Source organism: Pteronotus mesoamericanus, unplaced genomic scaffold, assembly GCF_021234165.1.
Source record: "Pteronotus mesoamericanus isolate MK-2021 breed Mesoamerican mustached bat unplaced genomic scaffold, CSHL_Meso_final contig_50, whole genome shotgun sequence".
NCBI lineage: Eukaryota > Metazoa > Chordata > Mammalia > Chiroptera > Mormoopidae > Pteronotus > Pteronotus mesoamericanus.
In genome coordinates this window covers 42,923,645-42,946,324 of record NW_026555186.1, presented here as the reverse complement: position 1 = coordinate 42,946,324, position 22,680 = coordinate 42,923,645, and the positions used below count along the sequence as shown (strand labels likewise).

General features: G+C 33.0%; 1 protein-coding gene across 1 annotated transcript in view; it reads right to left on the bottom strand.

Annotated features, from left to right (window-relative positions):
- SLF1 (SMC5-SMC6 complex localization factor 1) overlaps nt 1-22,680 on the bottom strand; it is a 70,384-nt gene that overhangs the window by 46,421 nt on the left and 1,283 nt on the right. Inside the window, exons 2-5 of the mRNA XM_054578285.1 lie at nt 15,462-15,575; nt 15,222-15,297; nt 12,056-12,296; nt 7,057-7,219 (exon numbers count right to left, since the gene is read on the bottom strand). Coding sequence (XP_054434260.1) covers nt 7,057-7,219; nt 12,056-12,296; nt 15,222-15,297; nt 15,462-15,575 — 594 coding nt within the window. The remainder of the gene's footprint in view (nt 1-7,056; nt 7,220-12,055; nt 12,297-15,221; nt 15,298-15,461; nt 15,576-22,680) is intronic.

Below are 22,680 nucleotides of genomic sequence, written 5' to 3'. Positions count from 1 at the left end.
AGACTTCTCATTTGCAAGTATACCACACAATGAGAAAAACAGGCTGAGTAATGGCTTCATTAACTCTATCTCCAACATTCATATTTCTCTTGCTAAGAAACCCAAACTGATTCATAAACCACCTATCAATAATTTTAAATATACTTGAATGCATATATATGTGTGTATATATATAAACACACACACACAATTCTAGAAGTTTAGTAGAATAAACAGTCGGGAGTAAAGATGAGTTCATGACAGTCCCCAAATATACTCATGAAAGGCTATTCAAAGAGTCACTATGTTTACACAAAAGAGACTAGAAAATCACTGTGTTCCAAGGGAACAGTTATGATAGAAGCTGAAATGTAGACCTATGGTGTGAAATTGAAAACTTAAAAATAAATGAAGACATTTCTTCCTTCTCATTCTTGTCACCAAGGAAAGAATTCCTCTCAATATACAAGTAACAATTTCTGTTGTGGACAACTTTAAGAGGGATAAAGTGAGTTTCTGGCTTTAAGTATCACATGGTTGACAACAGGATATATCCTAAGCCCCAAATCATCAAGAATGTCTAAAATGCAAGATAAATTTACCCCATATAGATTCCAGATACACAGAATATACAAAAGAACATACAATTATCATTAGCAATTAGGCATGGACATGTTTTCTGATCTTGAATATATTTACTATGCATCCATTTCAGATGCCATATATTAACCTGTAAATTAGGATGTATGCTGCAAGTACCCTATATAAATTCACTAATTTAAAATCATAACCTGATAAATAAACTAATGCATTTGGAAGACTTTTAAAATAAAATAACCTATTTTCTGGAGAGCTAAACAAATGATCAACATATAAACTTCTCCAAGCCATCAATACTCTCTCCAACTGGTTACTCTTAAGAAATATATAGGAATTATTTCACTTATCTGTAAATATTCATTTCTTATTTCTTACTCTATAAAATATTTCCTTTGCTCCAGCAATGTACTTTTAGTACACTCTGTTAAGTGATGGTCTCCTATATGATCCAGGAAACAAGGCCCATGACTAGTCTTTTTTACATAACATAATGCTATGTATATTTCAAACAGATGACCAAAAGCCTACCACTCAGTAAATCATCCTTTTATCTATGAGTAGGGCAGAACAATGTGGCAATGACCGCTGGCCTGGCCTGATTCAGATGTTTGACTTGGTTTCCTGTCTTGGACAAGGCAGAGGTATAGTCTGGTCTCCAGGTCTTATTCTTTGATTTGCTAAGTCATTTGCCATGCAACTTGAATGAATTCATGAGACTGGATGGAGAGTCAGAGAGGTCAAACAAAGAACAAGATTCTTTTAAGTGCTCTGTATGGTCCTTAACTGGTATTTATTCCCTAATTCTTTCATTTTATTTTATTTATTTTTAGAGAGGGGAAGGGAGGGAGAAAGAGCAGGAGAGAAACATCAATGTGTGGTTGCCTCCTGAGTGCCCTTACTAGGGACCCAGCCCACAAACCAAGACATGTGCCCTGACTGGGAATCAAACTGGTGTGACCCTTTGGTTTGCAGGCTGGCACTCAATCCACAGAGCCATGCCAGTCAGGGCATATTCCCTAATTCTTAAATGATATCACATAATCCTCTGATTAACTATATGGTACTGTTTTTACAGCATCAAATATTTTTAACTATGCAGAGAGACACTAGGTAAATATCAAAGGAATCTAATAATACCCAAAATGAAAGAAGGAAAGGGAGATTTGAGGAGAGAAGCGTTAAAATTTATTAAGGGCATGGCCTTAAATTTTTGATTTGATAACAGTTGTGGGATCACAGGCAAATTATTAAATCTGTATCTCATGTCACCAACTGCAAAGGGGGGCCATAAAGCACACCATGCAAAAACATCAGGTTTAAAATAAGATGAAGCATTGAAAATACTTAACATGGTAATTACATAGTAATCACGCAACAAATATTAGCCCAAAGTAATAGCTGTAACAATTCTCACAACAAATAAAGTAAGGTAAGTATTAGCTTCTACATACAAAAGAAACTCATTCACAGGATAAGTAACTTCCCTGTGGTTCATGGAACTAATAAATTATAAATCTGGTCACAAATTTGTTGATCTGGCTAAAAAGTGTTTTTTTTAAAAAAAAATTATTTCTACTACATTTCCATGAGATTTTTCTGTGGCTTATTTTATCTTCTCCCTTAACAAGGTAGTTGAAAGAAATTTTAAGTATTCCTAAGTAGGCTCTCCTTTTTGTGACACCTTCCTTGGATTAAACAAATGAGACACATTAGTCATTTGTTCCTCTGCCCTCCTGAAACTTGCACACTATTTTACTAATGCACAATATACACTAAACCATAATTAATAGTTTCTTTGTACTGTTTTCACCACTAAATAGTAAGTACCTTTAAGTCTGAGGTGTGGCATTACCCATTTTCCCTAGTATACAGCGTACTGCCTGGTACAACAAGAGTCTTCAATATATATCTATAAATCTGAACTAAACAGATTACTGATTCTGTTACTCAGCAGGCTTCCAAAAAGTATGAATAAGTTAAACAAAAGTCTGTTTTAACAATTTCGTAATTGTTTTAACTCAGTCATTTTAATAGCAATTCTTAGAAGACACTTCAGAATCCATCTAATGAATAAGGTAAATATGTTCTAAGCCAAAGTTGAAGAAGAAAACCAAGACATCAAAATTAACTACTTTCTCTTTGGAAGTGACCACAAAATGCCTTTGTTATTTGGACTGAATGATTATGAACTCCCAGCTGTTTAAGCCAGAACTTATAAAACAATGCATCCTAAAAACAAAAGTTAGAAGTTATCTATTTTTCATTGATATATTATTGCTTCCCTCCAGTATGTCAGCAGTTGAATCCGAAGGTTTTCAGATTATTGCAAAAAAGATTGTGGATAAAACATATTGCATTTTAATCATTTCTTTCCACGAAGAAAGGAAAACTTGGGTACTTTTACTAACCTGTATATTTAAGAATGGATTTCATTCTGTCTACAGTTAATTTTACCTTTAAACTGTTCAGATAGGTAAATCTGGATGCTTCTGGCTGCAACAGAACACCAACTCAAACTAACTTAAATGTGGAAACGTACAATCTCATAGGCTGGCAATGTGGTCTAACACTAAGGTTTCAGGGTTCGTTAATCCAGCAACTCAAGTATCTCAGCAAGGGTCCAGATTCTGTCTCTATACTTTTCTCTCTACAGAGTTGGTTTCATCCTAAGGCTACTTCTCCTTATAGTCATAGAATGGTTGCAAGTGGTAATTTAGGTTATATTCTTCCATCTTCACATCTAGCAGTAGCCAGGCTACCAGTGGCTTTCTTTTCAGAATGAAGGATAGCCTTTCCAGAAGCTTTTATATACTTCTTTTCATGTTGCATAGGCCAGACCAGGTTCACATGCCCATTCCTAGACCAGTCACTTTCAAGGGGAATCCATAGGGGAAAGACCAGTCACTTTCAAGATTATCCATAGTTCAAGGTGGTCTATCCTTGAACTAAAGTCAAATTTCCAATCTATAGATGTCCAATCTATAATGCTGCTATTCAGTAGGAAAAGGTATTTATAGAATAATATATTAAATCTACCCTTGGAAGACGCAAAGGTTTTTTGTAATTTCTCTATTAACCTAACAAATATAAAATGAGAACTCACGTGCCAGGCTTTATGCATGACTCAGATATAACTATGGAAAAGACATATATCATCCTTAATGACATGGTACTTTTGGTTTAGTAGGGACACAGACATTAACCAAGTAATCAGGCAATTAATTATAATTATAGTGAATAGTATAGAGCAAAACAATGGTATAAGAACACATTATAGGTGAACCTAACAATACAGTTATCAGAAGGCTTCCTTAAAAAGGCAACATTAACTCCAGAACCTGAATGATGAGCACAGAGTGTAAAAGAGCAGTGGGGAGAATCTTGCCAAGCAGAAAATATAGCTTTTGAGAAAACACTGAAGTAGAGAGTAGCTCAGCCTATTAAGAAACTGGGAGAAGGTAGTTGTTACAGTAGAGTAAGCACAGAAAAAAGTTGAGAAGGTAGGAGAGACAAGAATCCAATGGGAATTTATAAGCCATGTTAGAGGATTTCAACTTTACCCTAAGGCATGGGAGACCACTGGAGGGTTTTAAATAGGAGAGTACTGGGACCAGAATTGTTTTAGAAAGAACATTTTGGCTGTTATTTCTGAATAAAGTATCATGAACTAGAGAAAGAAAAGGTAAGAGTAATAAGGAAATTAGCAAGGTAGGGTATAAAGGTAGGGTAATAGGAACACTAATTAGAAGTCTAGTCCAGGGGCACAGGGTAAAGAAAATAAACTCAGTATGATGTAGTATAACATCAAACTAAAGTTTTTGCACAACAAAGGAAACCATTAACAAAATGAAGACAATACACTGAATGGGAGAACATATCTGCCAATGATATATATGATACAGGGTTAGTATCAAAAATTTATAAAGAACTTATAAAACTCAACACCCAAAAAACAAACAAACAACAAAAACCCCAAACCAATTCAATTTAAAAAATGAGCAAAGAATCTGAATAAACAATTCTCCAAAGAGGACATACAGATGGCCAATAGACATATGAATACTCAATGTTACTGATCATCAATAGAAATGCAAATTAAAACCACAACGTGATATCACCTCACACCTGTCAGAATGGCTATCATCAATAATTCAACAAACAAGTACTGGAAAGGGCTAGGAGAAAAGGGAACCATTATCCACTGTTGGTGGGAATGCAGATTGGTGCAGCCACTGTGGAAAACAGTATAGAGATTACTCAAAAAATTAAAAATGGAACTGACTTATGACCCAGTAATTCCACTTCTTAGAATTTATCCAAAGAAACCTGAAACACTAATTAGAAAGAATACACAGGGTAGGGCAAATATAGGTTTATAGTCATGAGAAGATAAAACAGAGTTTATTCTTGTATTATTTATTGTATTACTTTCCATATGAGCAACTGTGAACCTACTTTTGCCCCACCATGTATTCACCCTATGTTCACTGTTATGTTACTGACAATAGCCAAGATTTGGAGGCAACCATCAGTAGATGAGTGGATCAAAAAGCTGTGGTACATTTACACAATAGGATACCAGCAGGCCGTAAAAAAGAAGGAAATCTTACCTTTGCAACAGCATGGATGGACCTGGAGAGTACTAAGCTAAGTGAAATAAGCCAGTCATAGAAAGGCAAATACCATACGATTTCACTTACATGTGAAATCTCATGAACAAAATAAATTAACAAACAAATTAGAAATGGACTCATAGACATAGAGAACAGACTGTCCGTTGTCAGAAAAGATGGGGGTTCGGGGCTAGGTGAAAAAGGTGAAGGGATTAAGCAAAAAACAAAACAAAACAAAAACAAACAAAAAAATTTATAGACAGACAACAGTATAGTGATTACCAGAGGAAGGGAGGGGCGGTGAATGAGGGGAGATAGAAGAGGGGAAAGGAGGGCTAAATGGTGATGGAAGGAGACTTGACTTTGGGTAGAGAACACATGATACAATATACAGATGATATATTATAGAACTGTACACCTGAAATCTACACAATTTTATTAACCAATGAAACCCCAATAAATTCAATAAAAGAAAAAAATTAAAAAATAAACATTTAAAAACCTTAAAAAATAAAAATAAAAGGAGACAAACAACTTGATTGAAGAGGTATTTACAATAAAATCAATAGGACTTGGTAACTGACAATTGGGGAATAAAGGCAAGGAAGGTTTTAAGGGTGATTTCCAGGTCTCTAACATGAATTATTAGATGAAAGCTTATGTCATCTTCTGAGATGAAAACACAAAAGAAGGAGCTAGTTTTCCTGGAAGATCAAGGATCAGTTTCAGACATACTGAGGTTTCTCTTTTACCTAGCTGACCCTTCTTTAAAATTTTCCTTTGCTTAATTCTAGGTAGTTTCTTCTAGGGTTGTTCCCATTCAAACTACTTAAGGAGTCGTATTTACAATAAGTGGGAAGAGGTAGGTAGGAGAATAGGACAAAAAAATATTTCTTAATCCTTAGAACTAGCTCCTTCTTTAACAAATGGTATAAAATAACCCCCAAATTCTCACATGATACCGTGATACTATGGTCCACTGTCATTTTATTTATACTTACATTAAAATGCTTAAAATTATTTTGTAGTAAATATCACTAAAGCACTTAAAAACAAAAACAGAAACTCAAAATAAGACAATTTTAAATTTAATAAGCAAGCTTCTTTCAGAATTATCAAGTGTTCTTGAATACTTAAATAACCGAGAGCAAATGTCTTAAAATGTCATTTTAATTACTTTCAATCATTATATTTTTAAAATTCAGAACATAATTTTACTATACAAGGGGGGGGGGGGGCACACAAAAAAACCTGGAATTATCTTCTGGAGGTTGGGCCCCTTGTGATACAGGTTTTCCCTGCTCAGTGAATGTTCTAAGAACCCATCTGTATCAGTGTACCAGCTGGTGGTGGTGTGAGAAGCTGCATTCAGTTTCAGTGAATTTTTTTTGAAGATTCTTTCAATGTGTTTGCCCATTTCATGATGGGTGATTTAGAAGCACACCTTTCCATACCATGCAGTGTGTTCAGCAGCTTTTGACCAAAACTGTCATGACTCCTAGGCCCTACTCTTTCTATTCATCCAATCTTGCCCCCAAGGACCTTTTCATTGTTTCCCGAATGAAAAAAGTCCTCAAATGGAAATGGTTTGCCAACATGGAAGAAGTAAAACAAAAAATGGCAAAAAGTATTAAGAGGCATCAAATCAACAAGTTTAAAAACTCTTGAGCAGTGGAAAGTCTCAATGGGTGTATTACATCAAATGGAGAGTACTTCGAAGGTGACTGAAATTCAAACATGTAAGAATAAATACGCAATTTTTTATAAATAAAATTCTGGCTTTTTGAGATATCTGCCTCATAGGTCACTATATTGGTAATGTATAAAATAAACTTAAAAAAAAGTCTCCATTTACTTCACTTACCTCTAAAAGAAAATCCCCCAGATACTGAATTGGATAAAATGGAGCCTTAAAATTATCTTTTTCTTGTTCAGCCTTGATTCTTGCATTACTGGCAATCACATGAGTTATTCCACTTGGTGAACTTTTTGGTAAAATAACATTTGCTTTTCCAGCCTCCAAAACTCTAAATAAAAATGTAAACTGTAAGTATATTCAGAAGTCAAATTATCTAAATCAATTATACTTCCTTCGAGTAGGAGTACAATTTTCTGAAAGGAGTTAAATTCCTTTGGGATATTTAAGTGCCATGGAGAATAACTATTGCAGCAATTTCTTAAATTATAAATTGTTCAGAGTAGATGTTTAAGAAATTAGGATATTCTTTCTACTTATCAATTGCTTGATATGGGAAAGGTTTTTAAAAATCAGTTTTAAATTTATTTCCTAAGGAAAAGTCACCTGAATAAGCCAAAGAAACAATGAAAGAAGTCTAAGGGAGTAGCTACCTCAGAAGGCAACATACCTCCAAGGAAATAATTCTGAACCACAAAAAAATGGAACTAGTTGCCAACCTTCCAGTAATAATTAGCTTTTGAAAAAGTTTAACTCTAATATACATTAAGAAATATACTTTATATTTAGATCTAAAAGACATACACACAGACACACATATCCCAAAAGTTTCACGAAAAGTTCTGATTTAGAAAGCCACAAGAGAACACTGCTATCCTGTAATAAGAAAAAGTCAAAATAACTTACAAAAACCGTAATTTTGCCTGAACCTGTCAGACAACTGAGGAAATAAGCCAACCAAGAACCTGTATATCCACAGAGATTCCAACACCCAAACTATTTCACTTTTGCCAGGGCTCAGGAAAAAAGTGGTTGTCATCAAAGCAGGTTAAGAATCCAGAAAATTTTTTTTACATTTTAGGCTGGGTATAGGTAGCAAGACAGTTTAGACAGTTAGTCTAATTAGGAGTCCCTGACACCATGAAAGCCCACTCTCATTTGCAACTTCTTTGCCACACACCTCCATTAAGTATTTATGAAAAAGAGCAACAGCAGGTAACAGAGGGAAGGAGCCCCCAGTGGTAGCACAGATAGATCAGCTGGAACTGACTGCCACCAAGTAGCAGACGTAAAACCAGACCCACTTCTCTGGATCCTCCTCTCATATACAAGAGCCTTAGACCATTTGGGTAAGGTAAGAAAATATTCTACCTTCAGACCCAGGAAAGGTGTACTGCTTCTGCTGGAATACTGGTAGTAAAACCCATCTGCTTCTGTGGAGGGACAGGAAAACCGCAGTGCAGCCCAAAAGAAGATCTACTGCTTCTGGTAGAGGGATAGAAGCAAAAGCCATCTATCCCTGGGAGGGGCAGGAATGCTACTAGGACTGAGGATCCTGCACCAATACAATGCAGAGATCTAATACCAGGTAGTGGATAGAAATTTTTTCTTGCCCAAGACCCTGTCCATAGATAGCAGGCAGAATATGGCTGCCTTGGGGGACTGAGACACAAACATTGATAAAGTCCTAACTCCAAGGACCAAGAACACAAAGAATGCTTAAGAATGGAGCTTAGCCAGCAGAACTCAGAACACACCCACCCTTAAACTCCACTGTAGAAATGAGTAACAAGCAAAAGAACAGGATGAAAGAGAGTCCTTTTATGAGTCCATTTAAGAGTCCTTTCAGTAGTACAGAAACTAGAGAAAACTGAGAGTGAAACAAGAAAACAAATTAAAAATGCTCTAGCATCCCAGGTCCCACACCAGGCACAAGGAAACTGTAGCCCACTGCTGGAGTAAATTGAAATGATGCACTGAAAGTGACAGTGCCATCAACAAAGCCCAAACTAAGCTCACCTGACAAAATTAACTCAACCACCCCTACCTAACTGCCTTACATAAGAGGTAGAATACATTTTTGGATACGAATACAAAGCATACACAAAAAGCAAGGGGAAAAAGTACTGTCAAGATATAAAGAGAAAAATAGCACAGAGAGATGATCCAGACATTGAAATTACCAGAAAGTGACTTTAAAGTAAATGTGACTGATATGTTAAAGGATATAGGAAAAAGGTGAACAATCTACATGAATAAATGGGGAACTCAGAAGAGAGTACAATGGAAATGGTAGAAATAAAAGATACTATATCAAAGGGGAATTTCTTTGACAGGTTTATCAATGGACTGCACAAAACTGAAGAAGAAATCACTGAACTTGATGACAGGTCAACAGAAATTATACAATGGAAGCACGAAATGAAAAACAAACAGAACAAAGCATGCAAAAACTGTGTAAGATAATCATATGGTCCAAAATAAGGGGGCAGCACTCCATAAGGAAAAGAACACAATAGAATAAATACTTAAGAGACAATCGTGCAGAATTTTCCACAATTAATTTAGGACAAAAACATCTGCACATGCTCAAGAAGCTCAGAGAACTGCAAGCAAAGAACATAAACACGAATAACATGGTAAACAAATAAACAACATACACACACATCTGGACACACAATCAAACCACTAAAAAGCAAAAGTCATACTGATTTTTAAATTTTAATTTCTAATTGTTCAGTACTAGAATATAAAAATGATTTTTATATAGAGTTATCCTGTGATCTTGCTATATTCACTAATTAGTACAATAACATTTTTTTGGGTAAATTATTTAGTATATGACCATGGCTTTTAGAATAAAAACAATTATTTAGTTTTTTTTCTCTCCAACTCTCTGTTCTTATTTAGTTTCTTTGCCTTATTGCACTGGCAAATACCTCTGGTAAAATGCTAAATAGAAGTGGTTATAGTAAGCATGTTTGTCTTGTTCCTGATTATGAAGGAAAAAAAAATCCATGGTATTACCAAAATTGATATTATGCCAAAATTCATATTTTATCATAGATGTTATTTATCATGTTGAGATTACAAAAATTCTTAACAAAATATCTGCAAGTATTATCAGCAATTATTAAAAATGAATAATGAACTATAATAGAGTTTATGCAGGAATACAAATTTGGTTTAGTACTTAAGAATAGAAAGAATAATATCCATATTAACAGAATAAAGGAGAAAAGCCAATCTCCATAGACATAGATAACTTTCAGAGCAATCCATTTATAATAGCAACACAGAACATTAAGTACCTAGGATTAAATTTAACATATGTGCAAAATTTACACAATGAAAACTATAAAACAGTAATGACAGAAATTTAAAAATGATTAAAATTTAAAAAATTTACAAAGATTTGGACAAGTGTAAAATTTGATGGGACAACTCAATATGGTTAAGATCTCAATTCTCCCCAATTTGACTTAAATACAATTCCAATTAAAATTCAGCTTGTGCTTTTATAGAAATTGAAAGGCTGATTCTAAAATGTATATGGAGATATAAAGGATCAGGAATTACCAAAACAAATTTGAAAAAGACAAAACTGGAGGATTCATACTACCTGATTTCAAGATTCACTATAAAGCTACAGTGATTAAACAGTGTGTTGTGGATATAGGTCTACACAGATATCAATGGAGCCAAATAAGAAGTCTAGAAAAAGACTACACAAATATGGTCAACTTATTTTTAACAATAATGCCAACATAACTGCAGAGCAACTGGTACTCTCATACATTCCTAGCGGGTTTGTAAAATGGTACAACTACTTTGGAAAACGGTTTGGTATTTTCATATAATGTTAAATAAGCACACAACTGTCACTTGAGCCAGCAGTTTCATTCCTGAAAACTTGTCTCCATGAATACTTGCACTCACGTGTTCCATAGCAGCTTTAGTCACGTTAGAAAAAAGAAACAGCCCAGGCCGGTGTGGCTCAGGTGGTTGGAGCATTGTCCTGTAAACTGAAAAGTTGTGGGTTTGATTTCCATTCAGGGCACACACCTGGGTTGCGGGATCAGTCCCCAGTCAGGGTGTGTTGGAGAGGCAACTGGCTGATGTTTCTCTCTCACATTCATGTTTTTCTCCCTCTATTTGTCTCCCTCCCATCCGGTCTCTCTAAAATCAATGGGCATGTCCTCCAGTGAGTATTTAAAAAAAAAAAAAAAAGATGAAAATCCCATAAATGTCCATCAATGGCTGTACAAATGAATGGACTGTGCTATATCCATAGACTAGAATACTACTCAGTAACGAACTATAAAATGCTGATTCATGCAAGATGGATATATCTCAAAAATTAAAGAAGTACACACAATATAATCCCATTTATATGAACCTCTAAAGAAAAAAACAAATCTCATCTACAATGACAAAAAATATCAGTGGCTGTCATGTATTGGTGGTGCAGAATAAAATCTATAAGGACACAGCAAAAGTTGTAGGATAATGTAAATGTTACAGATCTTCATTGCAATGGGGATTAACATAGGTGTAAAAATTTGCCCAAACCCATCAAAATGGATACTTAAAATATGTGTATGTTACCGTCTATAAATTATACTTCAGGTAAGGTCACACACAAAAAAAGCCCTTACATCATCTCCTCCCCCAAAGTCATGACAATCTTAGAATTAATTTACCCACTAAACTGGCTTTTTAAAATATGATAGAAAAGATAAAAAGAAATGAAATTATGATGTTAACAGTATGAGTTATGAAGAGTGAACTATATTTAAACCCATAAAAAATACATTGTGATAATATTTCACTTGCAAAAACCTGGAAGTGCTGTAAAACTAAAAAATAAATAAATAAAAATAAATAATTTTTTTTTTTGCCTTGACTTGGCCAAAAAAAAAAAAGCATAGAAAGTAAAATAAAGAACACAAGACTAATTTAAAGCAACTCTAGAAAATACATTTTGTTTTATTACACACACATTATATATTTAAGTGTGTAGAATGGCTTAACTAAGAAATCAAGAATAAACCACCATGGCTCATTTGAACTAAACCAGTAATTGCAAAGAAATACTAAAAGGTAGTCAAGCAAATTAAAATTGTTTTCTCAGAATTGCTTTAACTTTTATAAGGTCTGATCTTACCTTACAAGAGAATCACTTCGTTTATCAGCTCTAACGAGGAGGACAACTTTCCATCTGTGAAAGGCTCCTGGAGCACCTGTGCGTTTCAGTGCTTCACGCCATCTTTTGGGTGCAGATTGCATTTGAGGTGAATAATGGGAATCTTTTTCAATTTTATATCCCCATTCATAAGTTGTTTCATCAAGCCATCTGCCACTTTTGGCACTATGAATTATGTAGTCCTTAGTTAGTACCCACTTTCCTAAAAAGCAAATATACTGTCAATAATAATTCTGATAAGTGGTAAACAATAAAGACCAAATATCAAATAAAATTAAAACTTTCTCAAAGCTGAAGATGACACAAAAATAAATGGAAACATATACCGTGTTCATGGACAGAAAGAATTAACACGGTTAAAATGTCCACACTACCCACAGCAATCTACAGATTCACTGCAATCACTATCAAAATACAAATGGCAGTTTTCACATAAATAGAATAATTCTAAAATTTATATGGAACGACAAAAGACTCCAAATAGCCAAATCAACCTTGAAAAAGAACAAAGCTGGAGGTATCCCACTACCTGATATTAAACTATGCTACAAGACTACAGTAATCAAAACAGCTGGTACTGGAATAAAAACAAACACATAGATGAATGGAAGAGAAAAGAGAGCCCAGAAAGAAACCCATGTTTATAGGTTGAATTAACCTATGATAAAGGAGGCAAGAATATACATTAGGAGAAAGAGAGTATCTTCAATAAATTATATTGGGAAAACTGGATATATTTTAAAAATGAAATCAGGCCACTTTCTCATACCACATGCAAAAATATACTCAAAATGGACTAAAGGCTTAAATGTAACACCTGAAATGATAAAATTCCAAGAAGAAAACATGGGCAATAAATTCTCTGACATTGGTCTTAGCAAAGTTTTTTTGGATATGTCTCCTAACTCAAAAGCAACAAAAGCAAAAATAAACAAATGGGACTACATCAAACTAAAAAGATTTTGCACAGCAAAGAAAACCATCAACAAAACAAAAAGGCAACGTACTAAATGGGAGAAAATACTTGCAAATGATATATCTAAGAAGAGGTTAATATCTAAAATAAAGAATTCATACAGTTCAACACACAATTGAGTATTACTCAGCCATTAAACAGAATGAATCTTGTCACTTGCAATAATACGAATGGAACTAGAGTATATTTTGCTAAGTGAAATAAGTCAGATAAAGACAAATACCATATGGTTTCACTTATATGTGGAACAACCTAAAAAATAAAATAAACTCATTTATAGAGAGAAAAAAACTGCTGGTTGCAAAATGGGAGGGGATTTGGAGGGATGGGTGAAAAAGTGAAAGGGACTGAGAGGTACAAATTGGTAGTTATAAAAATAGTCAAGGGAATTCATGAGGGGGGACCCAAAAACCCTGGTATTTATTTATTAAAAATTCTGTATTTATTTTGATATGTTTAAACTTCAGTCAGCTTCAAAGTACTCCCCACTGATGCAAGACACTTATAGGGACATTTTTTTCCACTGATCAAAACAGCTTTTGAACTCATCAATTTTGATGCCTTTAGTGCTTCTGCCATTTTTTGTTTCACTTCTTCCACCTCGGCAAAATATTTCCCTTTGAGGACTTTTTCCATCAGGGAAAACAACAAAAAAAGCTGCTGGGAGTGAGATCAGGTGAGTAGGAAGGGTAGGACATAGGGTTATGCTGTTTTTGGTCAAAAACTGCTGAATACTCAGCACCATGTGCGCAGGTGCACTTGTAAATCACCCATCATGAAATGGGCAAATGCATCAAAAAAAGTCTTAAAAAAAAAAAAAATTCACTGAAGCCAAACACAGCCTCCTAAAACATTGCCAGCTGATACATTGATACAGGTGATTTCCTAGAACACTCAGCCAGTAGGGGAAGCCTGTACTACAACGGACCTGCTCTCCAGAAGATAACTCTGTATTTTTGGGGGTGCCCCCTCTTAAAGTACAACATAGGAAATATAGTCAATAATACTGCAAAAACTATGTATGGTGCCAGATGGGTACTAGATTTGCTGAGGTAATCACTTCATCAGGTATATAAATGTCTCATCACTGTGTTTTACACTTGAAAATAATATAGTATTGTATATCAATTATAATTGAAAAAAGTTAATTTTTTTCAACATGGGGCTCTTAAACTACTTAACCAACATTATTTTTGAACTATGTTTTCCTAAATTTTTTGATATTGAGAGACCTACAACATCACTGAACATTGTATGTAATCTTTCCCATGACAATTATAATTCTGTTAGTAAACAGTATATAAAGGCTTAATAACATAAAATGTGGTATTACTTAAATTATGATTACTTATTAGTCCCTATTCTGGGTTAGATTTGTATTCTGCCTCATGCTAAAAACTTTTCCAATGTTTACAGCATTATTATACTTTGTAAAACAAATTTATAAGATAGAGAATTTTTCAGGGTATTTACAAACATTCTATAGTATCTTTGTCTGGGTATGAATGATCTTTTTAAACAGCAGGGACAACGTATGTTTTCATTTGTGGACCTAATAATGAACCCAAGTGTTTTTATGGTAAATTAATCTAAAAAATGGTAAATTCACCCTGAGTTACTCATTTTTTTTTTTTTGCAACCAACAGATTACTAAGACACCAGATCAATCATAGCAAACTATAAAAGGAACATCAATGGTGACAAGGAATGGAATTAAAAACCTTAGAAAAATGAAATAGCATGATCATCGTTTCATAGCATGGATGGGATAGGAGGCAGCAGAAGAATAAAAAACATTAACTATTTTTAATGATAGATTAAATAAAAGAAACCTGACTGACAACAGCTGAGGATTCAACAGTTTTTTTTTTTTTGGCATTTTGTACCAAATCTTTTCATTAAAATATTTTTTCTTACATAAAGTACTTGTATCAAAATATTTGGAGAAAGAAATACTTCTGCCTATTTAATACATTTCTCATGTGTTACAAAGTTTTATTCAGAAAGATAAAGCAAAAAGAATTAAAATATAGGTATTTTCAGAAAAATGTCAGAACATAAACATACCTCTTTCTAGGGATTAGGGTACTGTTTCTCTAAAGTGAAGATTTTTTTTTTTTTTTAAGATGGAGGGGAGGCAGTTAAACTTACCTGCTGCACAAGCTGCTAAAAATTTTTCACTCTTACAGAGGCGTTCAGCTATAAGATGTGTACAATTTTTGTATTTCTGGAAGGACAAATACACATGAAAAAATGTTAGAAAGGTAATATTTCCTTTTATAACACATTCTTTTTATTCCTAAAATATTAAGGGAGCATTTTATCATTTTTAGGCCAGTATTTTATTTTTCTGTATCTTCAATATTTGGTAAGTAAAGTTTCTGTACTCACCTCACTCTTAATAAAAGTGCAATCTAGTTTTAAAAGCAATTTGCCAAGAGCTTCCTTTTCTTCCATCTTAAATCCTGTCATCTGAATGATATGCTTTGGGGCACCATCTTCCATCTAACATATATACACACAAAGATGATAATATATTAGAGATATTATTCACTGGGTTAACATTATTATTTTTCTTATTTATGAATGCTAAAAATAAAAACTAAAACCATTAAATATATAATGAATTAAACACACAAAGCTTAATTATAAATACCAATATTAAAATTGCTTTTGTAAATAGAAATTAGTTTTAAAAGTTATCTTCTCAAACTGTGGTCTTATATAGAGATTTTTTTCTAATTTGAACACTGAAAGTTTGTATTACTACATTACTTTCCACTAAGATAAACCAATGAGTGAATATAATTCTTCTAATTATATTATACATTAGTTATTAGTTAGTAATTATACAATTATTAGGAGAATATTAGCTTCATTTTAAAATACTGTTTTTGGGAGGGAGGGACAGAGGGAACTGGATGAAAAAAAGCGAAGGGATTAGCCAAAGATCATATATACCTAACTCACATATACAGACTACACTGTGGTGCTCTCCAGAGGAAGAGGGGCTGGGCTGTGGGGAGGATGGCAGAGGGGCAGAAAATAGGAACAAATATGACAGTGTAAAATAAAAATAAAGAAAAAGCACCGTTTTTGCTAAGCTTGTGAAATGAGTACACTCATTAACAATGAAACTTAATCAGATTTATACTGATTTTTAGAGTTTGTGGACAGGTACTGAAGAATATGCATAACTCAGTGGAGAAATTAAAAAATTCATGGTCCCATAATCTTTACACCAAATAATTTAGTAAGCACACATAACAAACCTGGATCTCATTCCCAATCGATATTCAACTCTGACCTTCCCCCCCACGCAGTTAATTTCATCACCTACAAAGCAGACCTTAAAAAAAAACATGGTTTTCAAATTTTGATAGGGACCTTAATCCATATTTAAACCAAGTTCATGAAGCAAGTTGTACCTGATGTGGCACATGTATTACACAAGAAAGGGAAAATTCACAGTACCTCTAACTACAGTACAATTTTTATTGGTTTACATGAGGTTGTAACTCAAAAAGTAGATAGCATCTCAGAGAAAACGTAGTTTCTCATCACAGATGAGGAAAGCAGGGATGAGAGCAATCAGGGCAATCTTCTTATTTCTAACAATTTTGTCTCCATAGCTCTGCATTAGTATGTAAGTAATGTCATGGACAGAACGATAGTTTTTGTCTTCTTTCAAGGCAATTAGAAGTAAACCTCAAATATCCGAACTGTTGGAGCCCAGGACTAGTAACAGACAATTAGGTGAAATAAAAAAGTTTTCTTTATAGAAAGTCTATTTTCAAAGATTAAAAATATATGTATGTTTATATTAAATACATATGAGTCACATACAGTAAAATTTGAAAGTAAGCTTAACGATAAACAAATAAAGTGTTACTAAGGGTTAAAAGTGACTCATTTCCAATGCTTGAAGTTTCTAAGAGGAAAACACTTCCGGTTTTCCTCTACTCATCATTCCCTGGCTTTGGAAAGAGAAGCTACTTGGTTGAAAGAATTAACTGGATATGCTTTGCTCAGCATATCTGCATATTTGCAATGACATTCATATTAATGCTTTCTGAAATGTCCTAAGGAGTTGCCAGTAGTAACCTGAATTGACTGCTTGGGTGGGTAAATCAATTCAGAGGTTATGTACTAATAAGCACACTGCAGTTGCACATCAAAGCCACCTCCTCCTAAATAATTTTTATTCAATAAAAAAGCTGATACTTTGACCTCAATATATCTTCCATATTTCTCTCTAGGTTCCAAAAGAGAAAAATAGATGTAATGTATTAACCCTCTAATACTCTAAAATTCAAGATACAGAACATAAGTATCTTTAAGGATAAGGCTCTTCAATGAAACAAAATTTTTAAAAAAGTTACAAGGATCTGGTCAGTACAAAATTATAAAGTGTACATAATAGAGTTTGGCATCCTATGAAATAATCATACATGCAAAATACTATCATCAGTAAATAAAATGTAAATGGCTTCTTGCACAATCATCTAATTATGTTAATCATCCAATTTTTTAAGCTATTTTCATGGGTTAAATAACACAGCTTTTGAGTTATAAAAAACCCATTAATACAGACTGGTAATACATAAAAACTTTACAAAGAATATGCTCTGTTTTTAGAAATAATAATTTAAACTGCTGCAGAACACATTAGCACACATACAATGAAGCCATATGCGGATTATAAAGCATATGGTCATAACTAGGGAGAATGTTTTCATTAATTCTAGGAAATTATTTAAATAAATCATTTAAGCAAATTTCCTTTAGAAAATAAAAGGTCACTTCAGAAATACTAGACAAGTGAAACTCAACCTATCTGTGAATATCATCTTAGTATTCAAGGGAAAAGGCAAATCTAAGTGTTTTTATAGTTCTTGAAAGTCACTTTTATCAGAGGAACATGAGTGTTTTAACCATATATATTTTACATACTACCTGTATTTACATATTCGACAGTTCCATAGACGATTTAGAAGGTTATTTCAAGAGATACTGTCAAAGAAGAGAAGTTTGGGTAGATTTAAAAACCTAAAATCTTGCCTAAACCTAAAATCTGGTAATAGAGAAACTGGTGATAATCAGAACATACAGAAAGCAATAAGAAAATCACTGTAATGCTACTAAAAAAGTTTTATTTAAAGTTTGTCCTTCAAGTTTTATTCTTCTGCCTCCTGAGAATTAAATATATTTTCTACAGAACTGCAAGAAAAACTATCACAGTATGTTCCTTTTCTAGATTAAATTAATAGCTATTTTACAATTTCAATGTTTATCATTAACAAGGTGATGTTTTAACATATTTTTTTGGTTTAATGCAAAAATGACTAAGTGATTTAGACTTTCTAGAGTCATTGTATAATGCAAAGTTTTCACCTTAAGTCATAGAGTGTTTGTAATGATATTAATATACCCACTTTGTATATTTAACAACATTTTCTGTCAAGGACTCCACAATACAATAAAAACAAGACCAATTGTGCTTAACAGTAGAAATCAACAAAGGTTTTGTAAAGCAATTTCTTTCCTTTGAAAAACAATTATACATGAAACTGAAATTAAACAAGCAAAGAGGAAGGAGAAGAAATATAGTTGATAAGATAGGGTATCCTGATTCAAACATTATGAAAATATGAATATTAAAAATACAAATAATCAGAATACACATTTACTCACAAGTTTCTCAGAAAAACTAGGCTTTCACAGATTTTTGAATCCCAGTGATAGCATACAAAAAGTAGCACAGGTTAAAGAACAAATTCCATTAACCTAATATAATAGCTTCCTATAATAAAATGATCTACTTAAAGCAACAGTATTTATAATACATTTAGCAATGCTTCTTAATATTGTATGGTTTGACAAACTACTAGCCTAGATCACAGATCTAATTCATACAGTTCCATGGGAAAATTGATATCTACATATATAAAAATAGATAAGACACATATAAATATATGGATAGATTTATTCATATTTATAAAAGTAGTGGTTTAATGTTTTTTTCCTATGACCCTGCAGGATTAAGAAAACAATAAACAATAGCCTAATATGCCAATGAACCCAAACAGAACACTATAAGCAACTGGTGTAATACCTATCAATGACCCAGACAATTTAAAGTCCTTAAAAGTGGGGTCAAGTTTTATATAGGTCATTTGTTCTGGGGTATGGAGGATCAAGAGGTAACTCCCAGAAGTCTTTCAACACAAGATGAAAGTAAATATACTGCAATGTGATTGTACCAGTGGTATTTCTACGGAAATTATATATTTTTCTAGAACTTAAAGAGGTGGGTCCTTCAAGCATTCACACAGAAGATACTATCCTAACACAACAAAGGCAGGGGGTGTAAAAAAATAAAAGCATTTACTTAACAGTTTAATGTTATTTTTACGATCAAAAAATTAAAAAATTTATACTAGATTTTTAATTACAAGAAAATGCTTTTGTGGTAATTTTTTAAAATATTGTAGTAATTTAAAAAAATATAGTCACTTACCTTGTATCATTTAATACACACACAACTGAGGAGATAGTGATTGTGAACAGGGCTGACATTTATGCAGAGCAAGCAACTGTCTCTGTGGTGTGGACTTTCCCAAAATATCTCCCACATGGGCCTATCCTTGATGCCTAAGATTCCTTTGCAGTTGGTGCCAGTCAGAAATGCAAATAAACCTATAGTATTCATCATAATTAAGAACATTATGCACTTGCTTTTTAGGTCCTATGAATTCTTTATGACACATAGCTAGAACGCACTTAAAAAAATGACACATCGCCATAATATGTTGAAAAGAAAACTCAGAGAAAAGAAGAGACAGGAATATGAATACATGAGGGAGAATGAAAATGCAGGGTGTAACAGTTGGGTTTAACAGGAAAACGCTACAAAAAAAAAGAGGGGTTAAAGAGATGCTTTAAAGAGGCCTGTGGTAAGAAAATAAGGAGAAACTTTTCCTCCTCTGCATTAAAATTTCTTTTATCACCAGCCATAGGGTATTATACAACTTTGAGAATATAATGTATCTTATAAGTTGTATGCTATTAACTAAGGGATTTATTAAAAAGTTTATAAAGTTTATATTTGCACTTAAAAACTAAAAATTTTCTTCAACATAAGTTTTACTGATTTGTCTTTATCTTAATTAAACATGTTTATTTTAGAAAATTTGAAAAATACTACAAAGTATAATGATTAAAATCATCTCTAATTCCTTTGCCCTGTAATACCACTGTTAGTATATGGGGATGCAGAAAGGAGTTTGACTTTAACGTGTTATGAATGTGTATGAATATGTATATCACAAAATTTAAATATCATATAGTTCTCTATTTTAGTTTTTATATAAAATTATATTGTGATCATTTTTCCATGCCACTGAATATTCTTCATAGTTTTAATGCTCTCAAGTTTTAGGGCAAATCAGTGGCTTCTTAATGTTTGTTATTCAAGTCAACTATTTTAATTTTTGAACCTACTTCTTTTTTTATTTTAAACCTAAGGAAAATACCTTTAATACCCTCTCTTGGAAAGAATATACCATGCCTCGAATACGACCAATATTGTTGTTCTAAATACAAGTTTGAAAGATTTTCATGATTTGTGTTACCTAAGAAATTTAACTGGGAAAGTAAGAAAGTGCTAAAACTAAAAAGGGTCACTTAAAGTGTTTAATCACTGTTTTAACTAATACTGCAGAAAGAGACATAAATCACAGTACTCATACTGTGTGAGTAAAATCCACTTGGCTTTGAATGCTATAATGTCAAGTGGAGTTTAGGAATTCTGTAACCTCTTGGTCGAGGAGTCAAATCAGGACTTTGTCTTAATTTCATTCAGTTGGCCTTTGGAATTTTCCTTTTTTTTTTTTTAAGAGATGTAGAGTCTGTTTCCTGCCCCATCCTTCAAAAATATGGAGTGTGTGCGTGTGTGTGTACAAACATAAATTAATTATTTTATTGAGGTCTCCAGTGGAGAGACTTAGGAGATGTTCTTACTTCAATGACATTATTTGGGAAAGAAGCAGTCATGATCAGTCTTAGATAGTAAGTTTGGCTGTACATGAAGGAAGTGGAGAAGCAGCAGCCAAGTGACTATAGTGAGGAAGAAAAGATAAGATAAGCAGATATATGGAGATAGCCATTAAATCCAGTACTGTACAAAGAACAGGCTGGATTGGAAATGCTAGCTTTAGTGATAAAGGGGCTTTTTCTCCCTAAGGAGGTATGATATTCAGGGAAAAAAGAATGAATGGACAGTAGGTATTGGTTAGCTATGGCGATGAAAGTCGCACCTGCTTCAGTATCCTAGGGACTTTGTATTACTTAGCAGAAGCATACAGTATAAAGCTGAACAAGCCAGATTTTAACTGAGGACCTACTGCAGTCTATATACTTGATATATTTAGTTAATTTCCTTCTCAACAATTTAAGTGCTGTTTACCCTTCATACACAAGTTAAGGATACCGGAGAATCTGAGAGATAAAGAAACTAGCTCAAGGCTACACAAATAGTAAATGGAGAAACCAATATTCAAAAATCTAAAATGGTGCAAAAACTATACATCTCTTCTGCAATACAATTCTGAATTAAGTAACAGAATTTCATCTAATATTTTGAAACAATATAATTTTACAAAGCAATCTATTCTCAGCTAGAGAAAAAAAAAACATTGCACAGAAAGAAATCTACTATGAGGGTGGGGAGACATTTAGATCAGCAATATCACTGAAAATATTTAAACAATTATAAATTAATTTCAGAAAAACAACACTAATGTCTAAACTTTCAAAGCATTTCTAGCAACAATCAAAAGAGTGGCATTTTTTTCCTTATTAAAAAAAGACAATTTTCATTATTTTCCTCTCAAAATGGATTTGGTATTAATCACTAATATATATGGGATTTTCATCTTCATAAAAAATATTTTTAAAACTATTATTTAATAATGAAATAACAAATGCTACATTTAAAAAAAGTGGATTTTTATTTCAAATAATTTTGATATAAAGCACGTAAAAATTATGTAAACCTAAAAGTTTTAGAAATATTTTACTTTTAGGCAGGAAGATGTCCTTAAAGGTAAGAAACGGTACATAGTGTATTTTACAGCATGTATTTCCTATTAACATATTTAAGGAGTCAGTTACAAAAGTAACAGATAATATTCCATTTTAGTTATATTTTTGAGAAAGACAGTTCACTATCTTTAGGTTTCATTATTCAGAATCTATATGGAATTGTTGATTTTATTTTTAAAATCTTTTCTTTAAATAGTTAAGACTATCTTAGAATAATCAAGAAAATACTGTCTAATAGTCATATTACTCGTCTAAAACCAATGTTTTTAGAAATTAGTGGAAATTGTAGATACCTATTATGAAATACTAAGAGTTCTGAATTTTGATTATGAAAAGTACCCACATTTGACCACCTTCTCAAAGACTCCTTCACATGGCTTATGCTTTTCACTTTAGGGAAGTAGAAAAATATTCAATCATACAATTGAACTTAAGTCGATAAGGCAAAACAGAATGTGGATTTAGAAAACAGATCTAATAGGGGCTTATTTGCATTATTGAAGAC